Below are 26,083 nucleotides of genomic sequence, written 5' to 3' on the forward strand. Positions count from 1 at the left end.
TACTCAGGAAACTCAGTAAAGAATGTGTGCACTCATTGCACAGCAATTTGGGTTTTACCTAACATAACTCTAATAGTTTGGCCCTGAAGGCTGCTGAATCCACAAGGTTGGGCTATTCTCTGAAGTGGCTGCCAAACGAAGCTCTCTCAAGCGGTGGGTGGGGCCCTAGAAGTCATTGTTGCCTAGCTGCGGCCTGCGGCAGAAGGACACGTAATGTGTGCACAAACAAGCAACTGGTCTTCTAGCTAAAGAACGGAATATGACTAGCCTGCGTAATGATAGCATTGTCTGTGGAGGGGGCGGGGCAGAGGTGTTGGGGAACAGAAGACTGCCCCCATTTCACCCACCCTGTGGGTCAGTCATACTGCCAGACCTCTGTAGGCCGTGCCAAAATCCTGTTTACTTATGAGCCAACTGTTCAGGACAGCATGTCTCTCAAACTGACCTGTCCATGTAAATACGAGCCAGTGCCAAACTGAACAACTTTCATGTCCACGCTGAAGGAAACTAAATAATGGGGCTAAATAATGCCCTTGCTCAAGCCTGGTGAGTTTCAAACTCAAATATTGCTATTACCATTAAATAAAACAACCAATGACAGGAATCTGTAGAACTTTATTGTAACAGTGGCTTTATTGACAGTGGCGTACAGTTAGTCCAGTATTTAGTTCTTCTGTAACTCAATAAATGTAGGAAGTCTGTAAGATTGTAGTGTGTGATTTGGACCATATCTGAGGTAAACAGTGTTCGGATAAACACTGTAAGATATTAAATGACATCACTTTATTTGTGATATGTCACTCAGTATATACATTCCCTGGTTATATCAGCTATGCGTTTGCAGGCATGTGTGTCAGTAAAAAGCCTTGGAATTGCCATCTGAAGTAAAAGCAGTGAGGTTGCCCCGGGCATCCTGGTCTATCTCGATGGCCTCAAACAAAGATTTGAAGTTACCAGCCCCAAAGCCCTGGAAGATATTAAAAATATATTATATAGATTATATAGATATTATATATTATTATATAGATATTATATATGCTTTAAAACCATAGCTAGAATTAAGAAGCCTTAAGTAATACACTGAAAATCTGTCCATGACTTATCAGACACCATAGTATTTATTTGGCTGTGGACAAATAATGTGTTTAATTATGTAGCATTTGATAAATGATTGCACCAACAGACAAGGCTGCAGGGGTGTTTTGGAAGTCTGTTTTCCCCTCTTCAAAGAGATGGAAATTAATGTTTTGAGTGTCAAAGTGAAAGGCAGAGAGCCCCATTTTTAGCATCTGGTCCTCTTTGGTGTGGTTGGGACAGAAATGTCCTGTCTTAGGGCATTTCCTTCACTTCATACGGCTAAAATATTTGCCCCTGGTTAATCACCAGGCATGTCCAAACAGACACTCAGGTGAACTGGTGACTCTGTCCATAGCGGTGGATCTCAGTGCTCGAGTCCTGAGAACCCCACAGCTCCACTCGTGGGGCGATTATTAGGCTGAGCAGGATAGAGCTGTTGGAGCCAAAACACAGTGCTCGTGGATTCAGTCATGGATTCAGTGTGATGATCTACACTCATGTGATGATCAGTGTGAAGCCGTCACAAACTTGCAATAATTCTCCTTCTCATTCTGTTGATTTTATATAATGACCAGTCCCAAGTCTTACCAGTTGATGTTCTCTGTTTTTATGGTATTACCAGCATGTTGCTCCTCCAGTGTAGTGACATGTAGCCTAGTTTCCACCATCAGTACTCACAAAGTGGTTGTTCCTTTGGATGACCTCGAGGAAGAGAGTGGGTCTGTCCTGCACTGGTTTGGTGAAGATCTGGAGAAGGTAACCCTTTTCATCAAAGTCAACCAAGACCTTTAACTCCTGGGCACACATAAAGGACACAGAAGGCAGTCAAGTTGGGGTGAGGCAAGGAAAGAATGAATAAAAAATGAATAGTCACACTTATTGTAAAACAATCCCTGTGCAAGACCAATTCTACAAGCAAAAGCTATGTAATCATTTTCAAATGTTGCGATGTGCATGTTTGTACAGACAGGCACTGTTTTTAGCACAGCGTCCCTTAAGGCATGGATACACTTGCCTGATTTTACTCCGATGTGGTGATTAATTTGTCTCCTTTATGCATGTAGGTCCTGGCTGCTGCCTCTGAACCTTACCTGAAGCATCTTCAGGTCCTCTTTCACTTTGATCTTGGCTGTCTTGAGTTTCTCACGCAGGGTGTCATAATAGTTGTCTGGGGCCGACAGGAACTCCATGCCCCGGGCTTTGAGGTTCACTATCTGGCTCAGAATGGAAACAGAGACAGGTTTCACAGCGCTTGCCCACTGTTTCCATAGCACCAAAGAACACATAATGAACAAGAAGCCCCATAATCATAATCATTGCTGTAGTGTTCATGGTGCATTAGCTGCCTGATTAAACCACACACTGTTCATTATCTCCCTGATAAATGCTCAGAATTAATTGTTATAAGAGTTGTTCCTGATAAGCCTCATTATGTTCAGGACTCGGTAAATAAAATAATTAAAAGAATTTTTAATTTCATTTTCTTCGTATATGGACTGTTTATTTAGAGTTACACTTCTGTATATTTCCTTTGCATATGTATGTTTTGTGTATGGTGTATACAGTGTGTTTTATCTATACCCATGGGTATAGTTGAATGTTTTTAAGAGGACTCACTGCTTGGATGATGTCTGATGTGTTCAGGGCGATGTGCTGGACTCCGGCTCCACCGTTGTAATCAACATACTCCTGTTCACAAAATGAGAAATGTTAACTCAGATAAAATACACAACTGGCAAGCAGTCACTTTAGCTGAAACACAGAATAATAGCATGTGTGTGTCTAATCAGGTTTCAGTAGTTTTTCACTGTTGATCTGAGACCCCTTTTCAGTGGAAGACAGTGGAAAATGGTAGAGGGGCTGATCTTAGACTAGTTAGATTGCCCAAGTTTTACTGAACATGAGAAGGCATTTGGATGGCTAATGCTCGAAGAGTTAAGTGAAAATTTACACCTGGATTTGTGATTTCTTTTTTCCATGTGCTGGCTCATTGATGGGCATCTTGATGGTCTCCTCATAGTTGGTGACCACAATGGACCTGAGAGCACTGTATTGCGTGTGGATCTGCTTATCATCTATGGACCAGAACCGATGGAACATCAGACATTTCTGGTACCTGAGAGAGAGAGATAGACAGAGAGAGAGAGAGAGAGAGAGAGAGAGAGAGAGAGAGAGAGAGAGAGAGAAATTGAGAGGGGCAGAAGAAGTGACGAAGAGAGAGCACAAAAGCACAGTAATGGAATGCACCCTGGCGCAAGATTGCTGAGTCTGAGAACAAAAGAAGTGTAATGAAATGTTCCCAAAAGCCTGCTTCAAGCCATTCAGCAATTCATCAGGGCCCAGTGTGCTGCAGAAAGACAGAACGGACAAATAAAAGAAAGGGATAATTATGGAGGTGGAGACAGACTAGGCCAGTTGTCTGCTTCACATGAAACACATCCTGATGGAACATTCCCTTCACTTGAATAGCCACGTCCTAAGTATTGGTGGGGGAAACTTATGGAAGACAGGGTTCTTTCCACAGACGGCTGCTATTGATCGGCATGGCATGGCACCACTGGCATATGAGCTGTGTGTTGACACTCACCAGTCGGATACCGGCACCATTTGATCATCTGGTTGGTTTCCCACAATGTGGTCAATGAAGTTCAGACAGCCGGGGGGCCTGTGGGCATGTGGGGGAAGGGGCAACCAGTGCATGTCAGTTGTGTGCATAATTTCCTTAATCCTGTGATCTTTAGCTTCATATTCCTTCAGCAGTAAGTTCAAATATTTTGATCAGATACATATTACCAAATAGCTGTTGCATGCATGTTACCTACCTGCTACTCTAGATTACAACAGACTAACCTGTTGACCGGGGGGGGGGGGGGGGGGGGGCAAACACTTTTGTGTTCAGCTAGCATACTCACAGTTTTGTGAGCAGGGGGTCTTTGAACAGAGGTTCTTTGTAGCCAGGCAGGAACAAGCCTTTGTAGGGACCCATATACTCAATCAACGTGTGGGTCGTGTCACCGTACTGAAATGAAATCAGATACGTAAGTGTGATCCTCTTTGTGTTTGTGCTCGTGCCTGCGTGTGTGTGTGTGTGTGTGTGTGTGTGTGTGTGTGTGTGTGTGTGTGTGTGTGTGTGTGTGTGTGTGTGTGTGTGTGTGTGTGTGTGTGTGTGTGTGTTGGGGGAGGGTATAGCTTACCGTTTGAACCACAGCATATTTTACTTTACCATAGGTGTCTTGTTCTACCCACGGCTCTTTGACAACCCTAGCTCCTCTCTCTTTGGCTTTCTGTAAAAGTTCACACATACAAAAGACAACCCACCACTGTTAAGCAACACGCTCAAACATACCCTTGTAAAAAAAAACAAAAAACAATACAGCCACATTATTTCAAATACTCATTACTGTGCAGGTTTGAAGTCAGTGGGAGTAAAGCTAACTGCACACGTAGGCTGCTCATCTTCCTGTACTGAACCGATAAACCCCCTGAACACAAGGAGTGAGTTCCACAATGGAACTGTATTAAATCCACGAGCCATCGCAACAAGGCCACTCATAACTTCTGCTTTTTATCTTGTCTTTTCTGCTGCTGTAACATTGTGATACTGCCTCCAAGTGGCGGGACACCAGAAGTCACATGTTCCTGTTTCTTCAGGTTAGTGTGTGCCTGCTGATCCCTGTAGATGATGCGTCTCTTTACTCTCTCACCTTGACCAGAAAGTCACAGTCTTCTACTTGGAAGGCGATGTCCTTCACACTGTCACCATGCTTCATGAGGTGCTCACCCATCTCTGTGCAGGGGGACAGAATCAGGACACATGTACCTTTCTCTCAGATGGTGTGCTATAGTGGTCAGTAAGAATTACGGACAATGCTGAGGGGGATACCTTCATTTCCTGGGTTGAGAGGAGATTCAAACACAAATAAAATCTGTGAAAAGAGATGGTTGTATTGAGATGGTTGAGATGGCTTGAGATGGATGTATTGTTTTGTATATTATTTATGGAATTCTATAGAGGAAAGATTTTAGTCAGAGTAAGAGGATGAGTGTGTGTGTGTGTGTGTGTGTGTGTGTGCGCGCATGTGTGCGTGTGTGTGTATGTGTGTGTGTTTGTTTGTGTGTGTGTGTGTGTGTGTATATGTGTGTGTATGTGCACGTGTGTGCGTGTGTGTATATGTGTGTGCATGCGTGTATGTGTGTGTGTGTGTGTGTGTGTGTGTATGTCATGGTCAATACACGGACCTTATCTTGCTTGATAACATGAGACACCAAGTCTCTGCTACCAGTCTCCAGGCCTTTGTACGCCACCGCCTCAAAGCCCATCTTGTCACAGTAGAAGACTGCCGCCTACAAGAGGACCCAGAGGAAGACTGAGCTAATGGTCATAAATGGATTTTGTTTTTCATTTTATTTTAGTCTTTTTTTTTAGAACTTTATTTTTTAGATAACAAAGCACACAAGGTCTGTCTGAAGTCCCCGGATACATCCCCAATCCTCACAAACTGTGTTCTCAACTCTGCCAAAAATGTCTTCATGAAGTTCAACACCCATGTCTTAGGAGTCATACGTTCCACAGAATAGTTGAAAAATTAAAAAATAAGAAAACAACCAAAAAAAAAGGATTCAACTCATCCTATTGGCAGTCTGTCTTGCATCACAAAGACGGAACTCAGAGTATTTTAGTTTGTTTTTCTTTGTTCTTTGTTCTCATTCTTAGAATAAAGTGGTTCTTTTCTCTACTGTGAGTATGTGAGTTACTGTCTTTGATCAACTGTATGGGAGTTGTTCTTTTTCACACGGGAAAAGACAAATTAAAAAAAAAAACACCCACATACAGGAGTTGCACAACAGACCATGGCCACTGCTTGTTTAAGGCATATTCATTAGTGAGCTTCAAACATCCTGCATGTTTCTTAAGACTTACCTGTTTAGCATTGCCAACCCAGAACGTCACATGGTGAAACCTCAAGAATTTGCCTCTTTCTGGCTAAAAAAGGCAAGCAAATTCCACATATATTTTAGAATACTAATGATGCGTTGAGTGTGCAAAATGGATTTGTATAAAGTATAATGTGCTAATTCTGCAAGCTAGCCCAGCTGAACATTCCCCAATAGTGCTGGTTTGATCTGTATTACTGGTATCCCAGTGTGACACTTATTGTGTAGTGAAAAAAGGATCAAGATATATATATATATATATATATATTTTAAAAATTACCTTTTCCCCTTTGTCAGTGTAGCTCGTCTAATGACAGAAACATGATAATGTTACCTTAATTACATTTTTATGCATATAAATAATATTATATTGATCCTCATGACAACCTTAAAAAGTCATGTCATAGCCATTATATTGCATATTTATTGTTCAAATATATTAAACCACGAACTATTGTAGCACATAACCAAAGACAGTACCTAAATGATTTCATATAATGTTGTATACATATGTATGCACTACATTAGCATTAAGCATATACATTAATTTACACTAGAGCTTGTTGACTTAACTGACTTTTCGTGATCCAAGATTGCAGATGACATTCCCAGTAGTCCCAATAGTCCCAATTTTGTGATTTTGACATAGCAAAATACATTTCCTAACCCATCAGCTGGAAAAAAGAAAATTTTGAAGATGAACGTAGCAGTCCTACTCACCATTTTGCCGGTCTCGCTGGGTGCTACTCACCAGGACAGATGATCAAAAATGATCATTGCGTCCACTTATCTGCTGATAACCAGTGGCTTCAGATCCCATGGTGATTGGACTTCAGGTCAGTGCCCCTTCACCCGCCTCCCTGTCCTGGTAGCAGTGTTTGCCCGCACGTACGCTCTGATGTGCTGATCAGGGGCCAGCTCTCCACATCCAGATCTTAACTGTAACCATTCTAAGACCCAAGTAGAAACTGATCTCTGATCCAGGGGACTTCCACCCTTATCCCAATTACGCCAGCTGCTGTCAACTTTCCAATTATGTATTGATCCACTGTTTTCCCTCAGCAGAGACCCTTTTCAAGCAGTGGTCTGTACATCATTGCTTATACAGACTGTTAAAATGGGTTGGCTGTTTTGTTTCTGTTTGGACCTTTTTAAAATGCTATTAAATGTCATCTGTAATTGTACATAGCATGACCTGAGTGAAAGTTTTACTATTGAGCAGCTCAGCACTGTCCTGTAGTGTTTGTTGTCTAGAACTAAACACAAACCAGCAGGGTGATCATTACAGCATTCTAATCAGCCAGGACAATTTCCTCTTAATGGTGTGTTACAGTCACAGTATAATGTAGTTATACACATCATAATGTAGTCAAGCTTGACTTTATGTCTGCTGAACATTTCCATGTATTTTCCAACAAGTGTTACTAATTAAATTTTAGATGTTTAGATTTCCACTAAACTGTATGTTTGGCTACATTTGTGCCAGAGAATATGACTATTTTCCCCAAGAGGTTATTTGCACAGGAAGTAACTTACTTCAGCTATCACATACGGAAGTTTACTAATAGTTGGAATGCAGGAATTTCCGATTTGTGAAACAATAATGTCTCATTTAAAGTTGTTTGAACATTTAAATATAAGGTATAATTGTTATTTAAAATATTAGATAAAATCATGTATTATTCATATAAGATGGGTTTCTGAATGGAAATAGATCAAGGGTCCTGATTTAACAGTCACTGTATTGAACACTGTATTAAATCTAGTGACAACCTAGAGAGAAAGATTCAGTATTTTAAATTTTGCTTGAAAAACAGGCTAATCTTTCTGTTTAAACTTTGTTTCTCCACCCATTCCTATGACCACCAATCAACCAACCACATTTCTTCTGTAGCCCAGCTCTTAGCACACTGGTACCAGGTACCTATTGGCTTGATTAAGGGAGTTGGGACTGGGCTGGAGCAAAAAAGTGGAATGGTTCCAATAACAGGATTGAGGATCTCTGCTTTTAACCACAGTTGATACAGGATTTGAACAGTAGAGGGAGCTACATTACCAGAACTTACAGTCTTTCTGAAAACTGCTCTCCTGTTGTACGGAGACTAGATTTCATAGGTTTCCCTTGTAACAACTCTGTAAAAAAAAAACAGAAAGAAAGAACGGATTAGTTTCCACCTTCTACCCAGTTTACTTTGACAGCGTGTCTTTCTAAGTTCCCTGCCCCACCCAGTCCTGGAGTGGGTTAGCGCCTTAATCTTGGTGTGTGAATCTTGGAGGATTAGCTGAGAGGACCGTCCACTGTCCACATAACACTGATCCCAAAGAGCATTATGAACACGTTCTGACATTCTGACACAGCCCATGCTGTGAGATATCATGAACAAAAGTAGCTTGAGGAAGACTAAGACATTGTAGCCCACATTTCTCAGGGGGATGTAGCTGATGAAGCAGATATATATTTCACTCTTGTGTGTTTTTGACTCTCTGTGGTGGGGAGTGAGGTGTACACGGCAGTGGTGCATGTGGACAGGACTGAGCTCCCTGGGGCTTCTGTGCGTCCTGGTCATCTGAGGGAAGACCACACACAAGGGACAAGCAGCGAAAATAGCCACAAGCCTGAACTGCAGAATACGTGTACGTGAGCAAGTGCGCACGCACGCACACACACACACACACACACACACACACACACACACACACACACACGTGTGTCAAGTTTAAGGACACATGTGACATCTCCGCGAAATGTCAAGGGGGCCACAAATGTTGTACCTATTAAGGGAGAACTGCAGGGTCTTTAGACATTCGAGACAAAGCAGAAGTCCGACTGCAAAAACCGACTGGGCGTGCTGTTATAATCTCTTACGTGGAGCCAACACCCAGTTAGAACACATGCATACCACTTAATGACTGATCCTCCTGAGAGCATTTCTGTTTGTCTACTGTTAATAATTGGCATAGGTGTAACTCTGTTGCTTAAGAATTGTAGTCATGTGAGTGACCTAATTAAAAGGTGCTTCCATAGAACTACAATAAAATTGTACTTGTGGAAGCTTGAATATTATTCCTTAAAGAAGAACATACGCGCAATATCAGTGCAACTGCTTTGGGCTGAAGTGGATTTGAAGTGTCCATTACCGATGAGGGATGAGGGACATAGACATCCTTTATTGTCTTCCTCGCATACGATTTAATAACTTTACTAAGTTGTATTGGATAGTGTTAGTCCGTACGTGATTAACGAATGATACTATGCCAACCGCGTACAAAACCGCGTCTTTTTCGATCAGTGCTGTAATTTGGAAGAAGTAAGAAAAACACTTTGATTAAGACATTTTGCTCTTGCGCTTAGATTTCCATAATAAAAACGACGTCAATCTCTTCGTAATGTTTTTGCGAAATACATTGTCGAAAACCATGACTTTTCACGTGTACGCCCACTTTTAAACTACTATTTATTGTTTTAATAACAAGTACAAGGGCGATATAGTCACAATTATTTTGTAAGGACTGGAGAGGTTTCACAAATGATCCTAATTCGTTCACAAGCTGTTCCATCTCTTTAAAAATTCTAATTTACATGCGCGGAAGACACGTGATCTGATAGTGCCGCGCTGTGATTTTCTATTGGCCAGATTCTTGCCCATACCCATTCGGGCCTCGTTTCCACCGCTGTTCGGTGTGATTGGCGCGTGCGTGGGTGTGTTCGCGCCATTTCGGCATCTCAGCGCCTGTGTCACTACCTGTTGTAGAGGCTTATTGGCTATGCTACTTGAGTAGATTACGTCATGTGAGTACATTCCTCACAACTATTGGTCAAATATGAAGGTTAGGTTTATCCGGATTGGTTGTCGCATAGGTCATAGCGAGTGAATGCGGAAGTAGTGTTGTCTACTGAGTCACCGTTATATCAGCTGATTCTTTCTGAGTGAGTAACTCGATTACATTTTATTTTATGCATATTTCAGTAGTTGCGTTCCTGCCTGTTTTTTAAAGCGTTCTTTACTCTTTTAGTAGCCCAAAAGACACACTGTTGAACTTAGTATTTCATGTTCTAATTTTCAAGAGCATGTGTTTGCCTGTGGAAGCAGTGCCTCAGTTCCCTGTTAGCCCAGCGACGCGGCTAGCTGCAGTAGCCCAGTGACTAGTGACCCTCACCAGCCGCCCGGGTCCCACCGGAGTGCAGGTTGGCTCACTCGCACCTGGAGAAACATCTTGTGTTTCATCACTGCTCCACAGAACGCTGTTGCGTATAACGGCGAGCAGCCGACAGCCACTAGTTCACTAGTGCAGAGCACATCGCTAGTGATCCTTGTGCACGAGTTCCCCACTGTCTGATTTATCCGTATTTGAGTGTACGCTCAAAGTTAAACGTTTTGTGACATTAATGATATCATTCAGGTCAGGTTGTGGGCTGGTTTTTTTTTTAATGTAATTTCATTAATTTTTAATTTAAATTTTTGCTTTTGGTTTACTGCTTATTCTTGCAAGTATCATATTGCGGCGCTTGTCGCGTACCATTCCGGGAATATTCAATATTCCCATCGTTTCGTGGGTTTATGTAAGACCCTTGGAGCCAACGAATTTTTTTCACTGTATACGCAGATTGTTATAGACTGTCAAAATCCTAAAATCGTCCTCTTGAGTGAGATTTTAAACAGCTGGTTGGGTAAACTGACATGACTGTGTGTTTTTCTGAAGTAAAATGCTAATCTCAGTGTAAGTAGATGGATTTATAATCTACATGAACACTCCCCACTGGCAGCAAAGGGTTCGTTCAATTTCCTCCATAAGTTTGGGTAGTAGGTTTGCTATGGCCCTTGTGTTGAACATCTCTGGTAGCTTTTGAAGGTCCCCTTCAAACCCTCATGATATGAAGTTTGGTTTCATGGCATTCTTCTTGGTAGCAAACACAAAACTGCTATTTCCACTTGTACCACAATGGAACAATGACTAATTTTTGCAATGTTTTTTCATGTCATGAAGCACCCATTATACCAACATGTAGTGGCTTGGATGTTTTAGGGACTCCTTATTAAAAGTATTTTAAACATGGCATCCTTCATATGGGAGGACCCAGTCTATGGAGGATAAACTGGTTCGTTTGGAGACTACAGAGCTATTTATTAAATATGGGGACAATACTTTAATAAATAGTTTGCAACGTTTTGGTAATAATGATGAGTTATTGCTCCTTTAGATTGGGGTCAATTTGCTATTGCCTGAAAGTCAAGAAAATATCTTGGCTATTTAGGAGGGCTTTAAGCATCCACTGTAAAAATGTAAACTACCATATAAATCATCTTGAGAAATGGGGTCTTGTGACCCTACAGGAAAGTCATGTAGTTAGCAGTTTTCTCTGAACCACACTGAGTTTCATGCATAAAATGTCATTAACTTAAGATATGCATTTTACTGCAATGGTTAGCATTTATTTTTAAGTTGGTAGCAGTTGCCCAAGTGAGTTGTAATTTCTATCCAGTTCTGGGTTCTTAAATGTAACTCAAATATTTAATTACTTTGTGTGTGTGTCATCTATATCTTTTGCATTCTTATTTTACCTGTTGATTATTAATAGTCTACTCCAAATGTAGTGACAACATTTACATTTTCTGTAACAGTAGGGTTTCTCAGTCCAGTCCTTAGACCAACGTTTCTCAACCCAGGTTTTGAGGCCAACCAAGCAGTTCCACATGTAATTTAATTTGTTGGCCCTGAGGAGTTGAAAAACACTGCCTTAGATCATCCAGTTAGTCCATATATTTGTGTTCCATTTCGTATGGCACCAGACCATGCTGATCCTAACCCTTGATAACTTGACTAAAGCAAACCTGCCCTGGGAGCAGAGTAAATGTATCCTGGTCTGGGGTACCCAAAGGATTTGATTATAAACCTCTGGCTGGCAGCCGAACAAGTTTGCTAACTAATAGAATAGTCAATCAAGACCTCAGAAGACTAGTTCCCACCTGCCTTGGGTATCTATCTGCACCTATTCCGGTCCCCCATTAACTCTGCTAGGGCGGGAGAACCCGCCATGCTCCACTGCCTGAGTTGAAATGCCTAATTGATGGGTAGTGATCATGTTGCAGGTCAGGCTCCACTTTAAATAGCCTCATGACTTGCTCTTGAAAAGCACTGAATATGGGCCACCACAGCATACAGGCATGTGTTTGTGTATTACCATAGTAATGAAGCAGCCACTTACTAACAATTAATCTCACACCACCAGTGTGAACAAGGGTTCTGGTATTGCAACCAGTATGAAATATTGACAGCAGTGACTGAAATTGGTGTGTTAGGGTCTGGGAATGCCTGGCCTCATCTGTGTTCTTTGGCTGTTTTTAGAGACCACGGCAAATTGTTCAGGTGAGATTTGTTTCCTTGTTCATGTAATCTGGCTTGTGGGCTTAGGTATGATCAGGCATCGGAGTAGCCGTAACGATATGGACTGTTTACATCATGTCCTGATGAATTGTCAAGATAAGTAATAGATTGGGGTAGGAGTCCAAATATGCCAGCCTATGCGTCATCCTCTTGAAAAGATGGCTTGTCTGTTCCAGAGAAAATTGATTCATGTAATGACACTTACCAAGCAGCTCTGAAGGAAAGCACACGAACGAGGAACACCTTGTGCCTATAAAGCGGTCAGTGAGTCTCCGGGAAGCTGGCTGCCCAAACAGCGGGGTTTCTTCTGTGAGCTGTAGCGGTAGCTCTGTTATTTTGCGTATTGGGTTGCATGGAAGGCGTTGTCCTTTCAACAGCGAAACGGACCCCGATATTTGGCTGTTATCGTGTCATTTGACCTCGCTGAAATCCGGAGAGTGTTATTGGTTGTGTTTCCCACCACTTTTTGTGGGTGCGCCCCCCCGATGGAACCTTTAAATGTGTAGGGATTTCAAGCATGGATCTCTGTGCTCAGCAGTGCTCCCTGCAAAAGAAGACGGTGACGTTACAGGACTGGAGCGCGATCGTTATCGGACGGCTGTGCACCCTTCACCTAGATTTAGACGTACAATTACTTAAGGAGTGAGTGGCAAGTCTGTACAAGTGGGCTGATTCTAAGCACTGCAATGCTTGCCAGTTTTCTGTGGAAATCAAAAAAGCAGAACCCTGTCTCCTACCCACATTCTCCCACTCCGTCACATGCATCCAAACTGTCAACTCGGATGCAGGAGGTCACAACGATCTAAAGAAAACAACAATGGGGGAAAAATCTATCTTGGCTCTTGCCCTAATGGCTTTAGACTGTCCATGGGACCCTGTTTTTTGACCCCTGGCCCACACCCCTGTTGAGGAGTGTAGGGTGACCATTCAGCCCATCTCACCAGCGCCTGGTTCAGAGCCTTGCAGAAGTGGAACTCCCCAGCATGGAGAAGTGAAAGTTAGCCGGTCGACGTGTTTGCAGTGAGACACGGTACCGAACCACAGTGCGCTCGAACAGGAGTGCCTTGCAATCACTCGAGGAAGTCAAATAAGGCCACGCTTTGCTATTAACAAGCACGCTGCCAAAGCTCGAAGGGCACTCCTCCTTTACCAGTGTGCTGGAGGCGTATTGGAAGATCAGCGTCAAGTGGCTGATCCGTAGATAAATAATAAAATTAGATCTCCCTGAGTTGTTTAATGTGTAATCTTTTATAGCATCTTATTATTGTTTGTGCAAAGTGACCCCCATGTCCAACTATGGGTTGATCAGTGACAGAATTTCAAAATCCTGCATATTACTAAATTTCTAGTGTCCTACATGCAGGTGATGCAATGTCACAACCATTTCTGCAGAAAGACTTGAGGCTGCGGTGGTGGTGGTACTTGTTTTACTTTCTTCTTAGATCATAGCCATGTTGCATGTTACAGGTGGTTTGGAAAAATGAGGAAGTGATGCATACGTCTTTGGTGAAGGGTTTCCCTGAAGACAATTTCCTGTGGTGTAAAGACAGCTTTGGGTCATGCATGATAAATGAACCTTTTAACCTAACCAACTGGAACATTCATTAAGTACAACTAATAAATCAGGAACCATAAACATGGACACTGAATCTGCCATCTTTTAAATTGACCCAAATTCATTAAAATATTAATCTGTGCTTTTATCATGACTCAAACACTTGGGTAGATGGGTAGCTAGTTCGGTGGAAGGTCAGAAATATTAGACTGGACTTCCTGCTCGTAAACATCCAAATACTATATTCAGTTCAGACATGGAACTCGAGGTATGTGTTAGTGAGACTACTGAAATCCCGCCCGTATTTGCTAGCACCATAGCTACTACTTATAAACAGGAGTGAGACCACACCCACGCTGTGAGTCGAGAATAACCCCGAAGGCACATGCCATTTTTCAGAGCCAATGTGTGTATTCTAGCAAGAATGTCTTCTGGTGAAGATCCTCATTTGAACTGAGAAAGCGTTCCTAATGGTATACTCCTCTAGGTATCCTTGAGGTGTTCAAAAAAAAAAAAAAAAAAAAAACCAAATACTTTCGAAGTGTGTATGAATGAGGCCCTCCAAGCACAATCTTGCACATTTTTTTTTTTTCTGTTTACGTAACAGCTGGCTCGTCACTCACGTAGGCTTTTGAACCTCCCTCCCTCTGTTGCTCAGTAGCCCAAGACGCATCCCTAACCCATCCACACGGCCCGGTTCTTTAAGCGATTGGCCTGTAAGGCTTGAATGAGGTACCTTAAAGGGAGATGGAGCCTCATTAACCTGTCGAGTGATGCCCGCATGGTGACTCTGCTGCGGGCTGCATCGCCCCCAGCGACCTGGGCCACTGTGGCTGAGAGTTGGGTGCCGACACGGGTGGTTGGGGTGGAGGGACTCATCCGTGAGCATGTGCCATGCAGGCCCCAGCAGGTCGGGAGGGGGTGGTCATGGGACTTGGGTGGTGGTTGTTGCTCAACTGAGGCACGGGTGCCTGTGTTTGCTGCATTCGTGGTCACCTGCGGTTTGACCTACCTGTCAGAACAATATAGGTGTGCGGTCGTCTGGGGGCCGGGCCCGTCAAAGCATGCCATGCACTGTAGTGGGCGTGAGCGAGGGAATGCGAGCCAAGCTGTGTGGGGAGAGGACGTGCTCCTAGAGAAGCCAGCAGTGGAAGGCCAGCGTGTGCCATTTGCGTGGCCACAGGGGGAGGCTGGGTTGGTGTTCTGACAACTGACTTGAATATGTTTGTTCATGTGACTTGCAGAGTGTTTTAATGGAACTCTTTGCTTGGGGGGAAAGGAAATCTTTGAAGCACATCCTCCTGAAACGTGGTTGAAAAGTAAGAGCTTGCAGGAGAGGAGGGTGGAAATTGTAATAATGAAGAAACAGAGTGTGTGTGTGTGTGTGTGTGTGTGTGTGTGTGTGTGTGTGTGTGTGTTAGTCGGTCAGTCAGTCACCAGCACAGTTGGGGTTAGTGGGAGTGGCCAGAGGAGGAGGAGTGAGCTTACTAGCGCTTTGGAGGCAGACTACTAATGCACTTTAATCCAAGAGTGGAAAATTTGCTCAGACTTTCCTCGTCAACTCTTCCCCTTACACACTCTTTGCTCAGGTAGGAAAGTGCACAGAAAAGTAGTGGCATTCTCAGAAAGCATTTCACTGTTGGTTTCATTTGTTGGTGGTGTCTTGCTGAAATGGATTTCCATGGTAGAAGTTTGCAGTTCGGTTGAAGTGTGTGTGTGTGTGTGTGTGTGTGTGTACCATTACAGAAGCTAAGGTATTGTCTAGACTGCCCGTTTATTTTAGCTGGTTAGGTATAGGGCTAGTATACTATCCAGCTGATTGAATACTACAGCTGGAAAGGTTGGGATTATATGCATTGGGCCTTAATTATCAGTACATACCGTTGCAGATTTGAAGTCCCCCCAAACAGTCCCCTTGGTTCTTGCACGAATCATGAGGAGAGTGAGAACTAGGAGCATGGAAGCTTTGGTCAACTCTGAATGCATCGTACTCTTCAGTTGTGTTGGTAATGTGCCGGGGCTTCGTTCTCTGCCCATTGTGGTGGCACATCATGATGGACTGTTGAAGGCACTCCCACACAGAGACTGTAAGCCACTAATGGTTAGATTTAACTAGGCATTTTACATGTTTATTTATATATCATTGAACTTGTCAAAAATAATTATCAAAACTGAATTAATTCTTGTAAACATGTCATTCTTGATATTGGAATAAGAAATGTAGATCTTGAAATCCAGAATTCATTTTGTGATGTCGTTTTATTTTTGATATACGGATTTAATTTCTTTATCAAGAATTGCATCTTTACTAGTAACTATTTATTTGTTGATGGCAAGAATTCTAAATTGAATTGATTCTTTTTCACAAGAAATAAATTTACCTGTAAAGAACATTCGATCTGCTCTATTCATCTTGTGCATAAAACAAGAACACAGTCATTTTGTTAATTTTGTCTTTGAACTTCTGGTTTAGTGATAGAAATTGTGTATAACTGAGCATTTTTGGCCATTATTTCTGAAAATCGCAATATTAACAATAGCCTGCTAATATAGTCATGACGGTACACAATATAAATGATCACATTGTAAAATTATTAAACATCAGCATCAGAAATGTGAGCTGCATAACTGGTGATAATTACCATAACAATCCAAGTGACATGCATGTTCAGGATTTTGGATTTAGCTGGCCAATATTAGACATTTAAATTCTATTTACTGCAAAATTGACAATATTGGCTGTTAAAATATTGATTGTTCTAATTTTGAAGTAAATATTTTGTTTAAAAAACATTTGTGAAATAAAAACTGTGGAAACAAACTTTGTAAAAATGTATTAAATAACAATTAATTAAATACAGCACAACATGGTTTATTGCAAATAAAACTATAGATTTACCTTAAGCAGGACAGAACTGTACTGGTAATTTATTGCAACAAAATCTGACAGGAAAATATTTCATTATTGCTTCTAAATGTCACTTCTGCAATTTAACAGATGTTTTCTGGCTTTCAACCTGGGAAGAATGAGACAGGGGTTGTTGTGATTATCCAGACACCAACTGTTACTTGGTCTTTTCTACACTTTTGTATTTAATCACTCATAAATACTTTAGAAACACAGACACGGGTACGTCTTATTGGTGTACGATTAGTTTAAGTGTTAAGCAGATCATCATCGGTGGAAGAATGAATTCTGAATTATACCATCAAATTCTAAAGGAAAATGCCAGGATCTGTGAGCTAAATCTTACGAGAATGTTGGTCATGCAGCAAGTCAACAACCTCAAGCGCACAAGTCCTACGAACAAATGGTTAAAGAAGAATATAACTAAGGTTTTGGAATGGCCAAGTCATGAATTTAGTCCAAATGAAATGTTGTGGGAGGACCTGAAACAAGCCATATCCAAGGGAGGAAACTTACTAACAACTCAGTTATGTTAGTACTCAGTTGAAGCTGTTTGGTACAAAGGAATGGGCTAAAATTCCTCCAAGCCATTGTGAAGGACTAATCAACAATGGCAGGAAACGTTAAGTTGCAGTTATTGCTGTACAAGGTGGTCACACCAGATATTGAAAGTAAAGGTTCACATACTTTTGCCATTCATGGATATGGATATTCCCACTCATGGATATTGGATTATTTTCCTAAAAAAAAAAAAAAAAAAAGACAATGTCAAGACATTGAATGTATGTCTCAAAAGCACAATGTAAAGACAGGCATGCAGGAATTTTGATGTCCTTCAAAATAAATGGCAGTGATGGCAGAATCTTAATCATAATGTTGCAATGGTAGGTTTGATTATCATCTGTTCTCAGTAGTTACTAGTTATTGATTAGGCACATTAGAATCATATTCAGGAGACCTGACTCTCTTGACTCTGTTACCATAGCCACCACTAAACCACATAGTCACTACTCTGCTTCTCCGAATCTCCTTTGATCCTTTCGAGTTTTGCATGCTTGCACCTAAGTGTTTATCTAAGATGTAAATCTTTACTGTTTCAGTGTACTAGGGCCAGAGTCATTGTTCACTTAGTACGGAGTTAACTTTATAGCTAGTTAGCACTAACGTGTTAGCATTACATTTAACATCTAATTGATAGTTTTGGCTTTGTTAGTTCTGCTGTAGATAAGGTTACGTTTACAGATTTGGAGACCTGATTATTTACCCCAGCTACCAGATTCTTAACCACGTGCAGTCAGTACTACTCCCCAACCCTCCTCTTTTTGGTTGTGTTTCTGGATGTTATGTAATATCTGACATTTTTAATGACCGCAGTGAGTTGTATGCATCGAGTGACTTGTAGCCATCCAGTTTCTTTAATGTAAATATTGGGTTTGTAATCAAACTAGTAAATGTTTCTGGTCACTGAACTGGTGGCCATTTTGACAGAACACCTCTGCCTACTACTCTGTAGGTATCTGGGAGAATATATCCGGTTGGTGTGTATATAGAATATTTCTCCTTTATTTTGAAGGACCTTATCAAACTAAAATACCTTGGCATATAATTGTTGTATTCGAATAAAATGAAATAATGCTTTAACACGCATAAATACTATATCTTGCCATGTGATATTTTAGCAATTGATTGATTAAGCTGTTAAAGAAATTGACCGCTAAGGATCAATATTACAGTTCTGTACCTCAGTCACCCAAGTGTATGAGTCCTCCTGGTGACGTCGCTCCACGGCGCGTGCGTTGCTTCACCTCAGGACTTGAAGGCTGTTTGATTCATCTCGTATGAGCTGCACTATAGGACAAATGTTAGTCATTATATATTTGCCACTGGACAGTTTTATTTACGTCTGAAATTATGGTTATTGAATGTCAACGGTATTTTACGTAGCCAAGTGCTTCATGCATGTTTATTTGCACTAGGACAAAGGCTAATAAAACTGATTGTAAAAAGGAAAACGAAATACACGTTAAAGGTGCTTGAGCACTTGAGGGCACTGCGCTGTAGACGTGTTCTCGTGTGCTGATAGGATCAGGAGCGATTGGGCCACGCGAGGAAGTTCAGTCATGTGCTAGAATTTCCTTTCGCATTGTTTTAAAGGCTACTGACGTTGGCGCTGGCGGAGCGTGAAGTTTCCCTTTTCCTTTTAAAAGTTTCGGCGTGTTTACACCCGAGCCATCGACCTTGGCGGTCGCTATACTGCTTGTTTGTAAGGGGATAACTCTCTCTGGGTAGGTACCTCAACTAATGAATGAACTCTTTTAGCGAGAACCCTAAACGCCGTCTCGCGCCTCTTCCTTAACTGCTGGTTAGTTTCTACCAAATCCTGGGTGTCCCAGTAAAAGAGCGGAGGCAAGTCGCGTAGTTGGTGTAGTTGTGGTGAGGGGTTGGTACTGACGCCGTGTCTGTTGGGTGGTCACGTGCGGTCACGTGCGCGCCGTCGTGCAGGGGGACACCGGAGCGCGCGCGCCAAACCCCGCACCTTCCCCGCACCGCTGGTGGACGCGCTGGCACCACTGCCAGGGATGCACCACTTCAGCCTCTACACAGGCCTGCAAAATAAACGGATTAACAAAGTCAAGACCAGATTTGTCGAAATTTATTCAAGTGGCAGGTAGAGCGCCTTCGATATTTTGTTGCGTTAGCACAGAATACATTTTCGCTTTCTGAAGTGTCTGAAAAGTGCACGGATTAATTTCAATGAACGAAGTGACTTTGGTTATTCTCCGGCTTATGTTTTACAGTTCCGTTCTATTTTAATTAAGTGTGTCTGACAAACGGATTTGATATTTAAATAAAAGCATCAGTGCAAAGATAAGTTTAGAGGAAGAGACGTAGCAGGAGGGGAATCTTCAGAAACATTTATTTGCTGTTTTGGTCTAATTGCGGACTGTCCGAGGTCTTCGCACCGACTCTAGAACATTTATGAGAACTGTTTCATAACTTTCCCCAGAACACTCCCCCTTGGCGAAGTTTTAACGCGCTTCGCCAGTGCCTCGCGCAGCCGAGATTTACAAGAAGTGCTCGAAGCTCGAACACTGACAGCACAGACCTCGCGTGTCGGTGTTGAGGAACGTGAACGTGCACGTCGACGTGACTTGGTGTCCGCGCCGTGCTGAACGGACTAAACACGCGTTTAGTTCTGTTGTGTTTTGGCATTTACTGGCTCTGTGTGTTGACTCCGAGTGAGTGTGTCTGTCCGTGTGTGATTTCATAACACCTCGAACAAGCATGCTGCCGAAGCTAACATTTGCCCTCTTTTTACGGGCGAAGTCTTCAGTAAGCAGATAAATGACTAAATACCTCGCATTCCTGCCAGTGTGCGCTGTAGAGAGTCGAGGTTTTGATGAACCCGCGTGGCTCCCACAAGTCAAAGTAATGCAGTGTTTTGGCAGAAGTGGGCCATTAATGCTGATCTGTGGATTTTGTTTGGTCATGTTTGTTACACAGTAGAGTTTGAACATGATGGTCTCACATTTGCAGTGGAAAATGAGTGTAGGTTCTGGACACTGAGCTTTCAGGCTTGGCTTATCACTGCCTAGGAAGTGGGATCCCTGTTAGGGGGAAATGCATCATAAAGAATAAATAAAGAAATCACATGATGCCAGCATGTTTTGTTTTTTGGCACCAGCCTCTATTTTTGGTGCTTTTGGTTCATGTTCCTTTATTCTGTTGAAGCACACCTGGTGTATAGAAAGAAGTGTGTGTGTGTGTGTGTGTGTGTGTGTGTGTGTGTGTGTTTCAGAGCATTTGGGAATTTTTACCATTCGGGCTTCCAACTAAACGTGCTTGGGCCCAAACCAGGGACTGTACAGTAGTATTCAGTCCTGCATAGTGGAAGACCTGCAAGGGGACTCCTTGCTCACCATCTGCTGTGTTTAGCAGGTATCACAGCAGCACCACAGGAACCTGGGACGGAGGAGGCGGAGTGAGGAGGAACAGGGAGGAGCCTGAGCCAAGACCTATCCAACACGACATCTGCCGCCAACATGGTAGGAGACCGTGGGTGCGAGTGGGCGTGTCTGTTGTGCTTTCTGGAGTGGTATGTGTTCCCACAAGGCACTGTTGTGTCTGAAGTGAATGTTTGCGAGCATGAGCATTGTTTGGGGTTCATGATGACAGGGTGGACTTACAAGCCTGCACTGCACATGTGGAAATCGAAAGGCGTCTTATTACTACAGTCTGTCGAGAGTTTACACACTCGAGGCAGATTTTGGCAGATAAAGGCTTGTCTTGCATTGGTTTCTTAGGTGAGAAATCCTCTGTCTGTAATCCAGTACTACGATCATGTTTAAACCCAGTCTACCAAACCACACTGCATTTGCCACTTAGTAAATGGTTCAGAACTTCTCCAAGTTTCCACGAGGAGACATGAATGACCTTTGGCTCTCCTGTGCTCACCCCAGGTCCTGCATTGACCTGCTTTTAATTCTAACACGACTGATCATTACAGTTGGAACAGCAGCCATCTGAATAGCCAGCAGGGATACAGCGAGCGCTTAGCCAGCTGCACTGCATTTAACTGAGTCTGAGCCTCTTCCCAGCTTCCTGCCCTGTCCCTATATACACTGCTATTGGCCGATACTGTGGACCAATCATCTCTTCACACTTAAACAGTGCTTTTCAAATGAATAGATTGCTAATAGATTAAGTAATAGATAAAGAACACATTCTATAGCAGAAACTCCAAATGCTCCAAAAAGAAGGTAGAGAGTCGTATTTCTCACTCTTCCCCTTTTTTCTGTTTTCCCCGCACAAACGTTGAAACTGTGTTGAGGATAAACCTTGCATCACCTCGGTCCTCCCAGCAAAACTTGGCAGTCTCCCAATCAGCTTTCCACTTTTAGTTCATCCTCATGATGTTTGAAGCTTGTGATTTGGGGCTTGGGCCATGTGTGTCTTCCCGCGGGTGTGTTTGGTTGTGCTCTGTTGTACTTCAGGGCACGGAGGGGTCGTGTCCAACACCCCCCCCCCCCCCCCCTGTCTGCAGCCTACGTGGGCTTTGAGCTGTTGGCATGTCCTGGCAGCGTGCCTGGCCCTCAGGACACGAGGACCCATCAGTACCGTCAGTGAAGCAACACAGAAAAGCAACATGAAAATATGTGGTGTTTATTGCAACATTACTCAAGAGGGATGGGTCAGCACAGCCCCGTGGTTTAGAGTACATTTCCCAGCATTTTAGGTGTGAGGGGGACGGGATTGGAGGTTTTAATTGTGGGGTTTAACGTGCAGTCACGCTGGCCCCACACGTGTCCTCCTGCGAGAACGTTTGGGCAGATTTTGGGCTTGCTCATAAAACGGCACTAACGTAGAGAGCAATGTTGGGAAGCCTTTGTCGTATGGGCGTGGGGAAGGGGAGGTGGCGTTCGCTCTTTAGATGCTCACGAATGCCCCATTGGCCACGGCCGAGCGAGGTGCGGTTTCCTAGCGCCCTCCCTTGACACCTCCCATTAAATAAATAAAAACAAATGGTGACAAAGGCAGGGATTGCAAAAGTGGAACCAGATGAGGCCCCTCTAGGTGAGGACAGGTCTGTGCCCAGTCAAGCGCAAGTAGAATCCAGTTTAATGAAAAGCCCGTAGGTGTAAGGCATTTCTGGGGCCTCTTTCCATAATTCTGTCACTCTTCGCAGATCTGGGATCAGCACTGTGTTTTCAGGCCAGGGTGAAGGTGAGGAGAAACCGGACTGGGGCTGCTGAACCTTGAGCTTTAGCATGATACAGTGCCCTCTTGTGGTAATAAGACCACAAGAGCGACTTCTGAAAATGCAGCCTTGCAGTAAATGTGAGGTGCGATTCACAGCTGAGTGTAAATCTGAGATCTTCGATCAGGCCTGCAGTGAACCCGGGGCATGTCTCCTTTGTATAAACACGCCCCCTATACTTCCCACCCAAACCCTTTTACAGTCTGTCGTGAACCCGGAGCATGTCTCCTTTGTATAAACACGCCCCCTATACCTCCCACCCAAACCCTTTTACAGTCTGTCGGCTGGGGGCACTTTCAGGGTTGCTTGATTCCTGCCTGTATGTTTCACGTTCAGCCGTCGGGATACTGAAAGCAGTGGTAGTTTACAGCGTTCCACCTTTCCAAGCCACATCCAGTCCCCGAGATGCCACCTTTTATGGATGTTTAAAAGTTTTAAGCAACAGCTCCACTGAGCTCCACACCTGACAGTCCCTGTTATGATGTCATGCTGCTTAAGGACTTCCCCCACCTCCCAACACTTGGCATGCTGGGTAAACCATATAGTTACTCAGTTCCAGGCACTTCTGTGGGTCACAATTCACCAGCTAGGACCGTGGACACAGGGTGACAGCTGTCAGTCTAGGAGAGAACCGTGTCAACCTAATTCAAGGCCTAAAATTAAATTATATATATATATATATATATATATATATATATATATATATATATATATATATATATATATATATATATATTAATTAAACAGTAATACTTGGCAGTGTTATTGAATGAGAAACAATCTGTGAAAAGGCGCAATTTCTTTCTTCCATTTTTTTTTTACGTCTTTTAGACTGTCTATATATACCAATTTGATGGATCCATCTCTCATCCCACCTTATTCGCATAGTTGGGATCCTTGGACCTTGTTTAGGAAATTCCCAGTATAGTTCAGTATCCTGTAAATACAGATCCACTACTCATCCATCGAGATGCTAGCTAGGATTAATGTTAGTCCCAACACTTGTGTAGAGGTATGTTTGTCCTGTACAGTTAGGCTCAACTTGAGGCATCTTAATTAAAATAATTATACTAGTACTGTACGTATTTTAACCAAATCCTTGTCAGGACCTACAGAGCAAATATGAAGCCAGTACAGTAATATCATTATATGAGCGTCCATTTACCTTATTATTAATAATAATAATAATAATACCCTCTGCAAATGCAGCTTTGCTCCACTAAGTGGCTAAGCGACCCATTTATGCTCTCACCATATGTGTGCATATATCCCTTTGCCAACCCTTGACAGAAAGTGTATGTATATATACTCGCGTCCTTTCTCTCGCGCGCTCTCTCACTCTCTCTCACACACACACACACACACACACACACACACACACCCCCTTGCCGTCTGCTCCCTCTGACTAAAACAATGGGACTTTTTGCTTTTTGCCTCTCACTCCTGCACTGTACACCAAGCCTCTCCGGAACATTCCAGCTCTTGAAAAGAGGACAGCGAGCTCATTGGTCCTGCGGTGCTGGGTGGCTTATTTGGGGTGTTGGGCGGCATGGCAGACTCCGCCCCCAAGCACGTAATGGTCTCGCTTCACGCCGCCTGCATGTAAAGAACTGTGCTGTGTGCATGCAAGACGCAGGTGTGTGTGTGTGTGAGGGAGAGGGTCCTATTGTTCTAGTCACACAGTGACTTGCCCACTTATTTATCTTATTAATTTAATTTAATTTTAATTAATTTAATAAGTTTCCTCTCCAGTGTCACAATGATGCAAGATCATGGAAAAGAATCCTCCTCACACAACTGCTCTTAGCTGCCATATTCTCTCTGAATGGCCATATAATTGCATGTAAATCTGTCTGTGCCATTTGACCCCCCCCCCCACATCAACCCCCCACATCAGCCCACCTTGCCCAGGCTCACGGGTAGAACACTTCCTCGGTAACTGCAACCATGTTGGGGCAGCCTGTGGTCATCCCCATGGTGACCCACTGCCCGCTTGTACACGTGTGGAAACCCATCAGGCCCACATCCTGAGCCCTGGACACAGCAGTGAGTGTGTTGGGGGTGCTGGCTGCTTGCGAGTGTGGGGTGGGTGGGGTGCGGCTGGGGCCTGTTTTGGCTCTTTGTAGTTTTGGTGTGTAGTGTCCTGGAGCACCGTCTATCTTTCGTGTGTGGGGTTGGGGTGGGATGTATGGGCATGGCCACCTGTTCTGAGGGGGGGAGGTGTGTGTGTGTGTGTGTGTGAAGTTGATCCACAGTGAGGTGGAATCACTGTGTCCTCCTTTCCTAAAATAGACACTAAGTCTGCGGGACACATGAGGAGCAGCTCGGCACCAATCACTCCCCTTTTCACTCAGTCTATCACTCCCCCTTCCACACACACTCTCCTAACACACTCTAACTGCCTATTGTTCATTATTGATGCTCCCAGCTTCTGGTCTCCTCTATTTAAAGTAGCAATAAGTGTCTTTTCGGAATAGTTTAGTCACGATCACGTCTGCAGCATATGGTTAATTACCACAGATCATCGTTTAATTTCCGTTGACGAGGCTGCGTAAGGGGCGGACCTGCTAAAACTCTTTGGTATTTATTTTTTGTCCTTGCAGTTCTCAATGGGGTAAAATGTTCTGGTGCACACCCAGTGGGTGTGGATATTTGAACCTGGGAACGGGGGGGGGGGGGGGGGGGGCTTCTAGCGCAGGGAGCACACAGCTCTGTGGGTGGAGACATGTTCTTGTTGAGAGAGCGAGCAGTGTGTTCAGCGAGGCTGTGTAGAGTGGCGCTCCTCCTGGGGGGGGGGAGCTGGTGAGATTGCTGTGTCATTGGTGCACTGTGCTCTCGTGCGCTCCCTCTGGCTGGATGGCTCCTTCCTTCCTCTCCCTCTCCTTTTTTATTCCTTGCCTCTCTTGACCATCGTGACTGTGATGATGCATTCCCCCCCCCCCCCCCCCCCCCCCCTCCTCCTCTTCCTCCCTCCTGCCGTTCAGCAGAGAGGACGGCGCATCTTACTGCAAGACTCAGAGGTGTGTGTGTGTGTGCGCGCGCATGCGTGGACAAGAGTGTATGACCGTGTGATTCCAATGGGGAATCATTGTAAGGGACAAGCACTAGCCACTGTTGAAAATGAGCATCGCGTTTAAGCTGAGATAAAATTGTCCTTCAAAAGGGTTGTGTGCCCAGGTGTGTGTGGTGGGCAACCGGGCCCTAGCTGCAGTGTTCTTGTAGCCGCCCGGCACAGTTGCTGAGGAGGAGGGGGGGGGGTGAAGGAGGACGCACGTTAGTGAAGAATGCAATCGCTGTGGGCGGGGCTTAGCGGCAGGCAATACCCTGTGCTTTTTTTCTTTTCTTTTTTTTCCCTTTGCGCGCTCTCTCTCTCTCTCTCTCTCTCTCTCTCTCTCTCTCTCTCTCTCTCTCTCTCTCTCTCTCTCTCTCTCTCTCTCTCTCTCTCTCTCTCTGTGTGTTCAGGGTA

The 26,083-nt window shown here is 43.6% G+C and overlaps 2 protein-coding genes and 1 long non-coding RNA gene across 13 annotated transcripts in view; 1 reads left to right on the forward strand and 2 right to left on the reverse strand.

The window, feature by feature from the left end:
* Window positions 1–608: 608 nt before the first annotated feature.
* Window positions 609–13,034, reverse strand: hpda (4-hydroxyphenylpyruvate dioxygenase a). Of its 3 annotated transcripts, XM_077011714.1 has the most exons (16): window positions 12,602–13,034; window positions 8,079–8,145; window positions 6,733–6,962; window positions 6,293–6,319; window positions 5,999–6,061; window positions 5,317–5,421; window positions 4,961–5,003; window positions 4,782–4,864; window positions 4,272–4,361; window positions 3,990–4,096; window positions 3,665–3,742; window positions 3,031–3,193; window positions 2,695–2,766; window positions 2,169–2,291; window positions 1,756–1,872; window positions 609–967 (listed from the first exon to the last, which is right to left on the reverse strand). In XM_077011714.1, exons 3-16 carry the CDS (start codon window positions 6,733–6,735, stop codon window positions 854–856), a joined length of 1,188 nt encoding a protein of 395 aa, XP_076867829.1. In that variant the 5' UTR covers window positions 6,736–6,962; window positions 8,079–8,145; window positions 12,602–13,034; the 3' UTR covers window positions 609–853. The 3 variants fall into 3 exon arrangements, with proteins under 3 accessions (XP_076867829.1, XP_076867831.1, XP_076867830.1); XM_077011716.1 differs by having other exon boundaries at window positions 6,293–6,686; window positions 6,764–8,145; XM_077011715.1 differs by having other exon boundaries at window positions 6,590–8,145.
* Window positions 9,800–26,083, forward strand: part of mtmr4 (myotubularin related protein 4) — a 55,724-nt gene continuing 39,440 nt past the window's right edge. The window contains exons 1-2 of one of the 7 annotated variants that reach the window (XM_077011704.1): window positions 9,800–9,940; window positions 20,799–20,905. In XM_077011704.1, coding sequence (XP_076867819.1) covers window positions 20,903–20,905 — 3 coding nt within the window. In that variant the 5' untranslated portion in view covers window positions 9,800–9,940; window positions 20,799–20,902. Of the gene's footprint in view, window positions 9,941–15,425; window positions 15,541–19,017; window positions 19,145–19,390; window positions 19,528–20,795; window positions 20,906–26,083 lie in introns of those variants that run through there. The other 6 variants (XM_077011711.1, XM_077011712.1, XM_077011705.1 and 3 more) reach the window with 6 other exon arrangements.
* Window positions 16,783–19,448, reverse strand: LOC143518870 (uncharacterized). Of its 3 annotated transcripts, none has more exons than XR_013132293.1 (4): window positions 19,312–19,448; window positions 18,601–18,707; window positions 17,547–17,599; window positions 16,783–16,968 (listed from the first exon to the last, which is right to left on the reverse strand). It is a non-coding gene; the product is annotated as an uncharacterized LOC143518870 (long non-coding RNA). The 3 variants fall into 3 exon arrangements; XR_013132294.1 differs by lacking the exon at window positions 19,312–19,448 and adding an exon at window positions 19,153–19,305; XR_013132292.1 differs by lacking the exon at window positions 19,312–19,448 and adding an exon at window positions 18,880–19,014.

Source organism: Brachyhypopomus gauderio, chromosome 7 (genome assembly GCF_052324685.1).
Source record: "Brachyhypopomus gauderio isolate BG-103 chromosome 7, BGAUD_0.2, whole genome shotgun sequence".
Classification (NCBI taxonomy): Eukaryota; Metazoa; Chordata; class Actinopteri; order Gymnotiformes; family Hypopomidae; genus Brachyhypopomus; species Brachyhypopomus gauderio.

Bases quoted from the DNA above. Each gene is read 5' to 3' on its own strand.
- hpda (XM_077011714.1), bottom strand. The intron at 4,865-4,960 runs GTATCCCCCTCA...CCCCCTGCACAG, and splicing joins TCTCAACCCAGGAAATGAAG to AGATGGGTGAGCACCTCATG. The intron at 4,362-4,781 runs GTGAGAGAGTAA...GAACTTTTACAG, and splicing joins ACTGTGACTTTCTGGTCAAG to AAAGCCAAAGAGAGAGGAGC.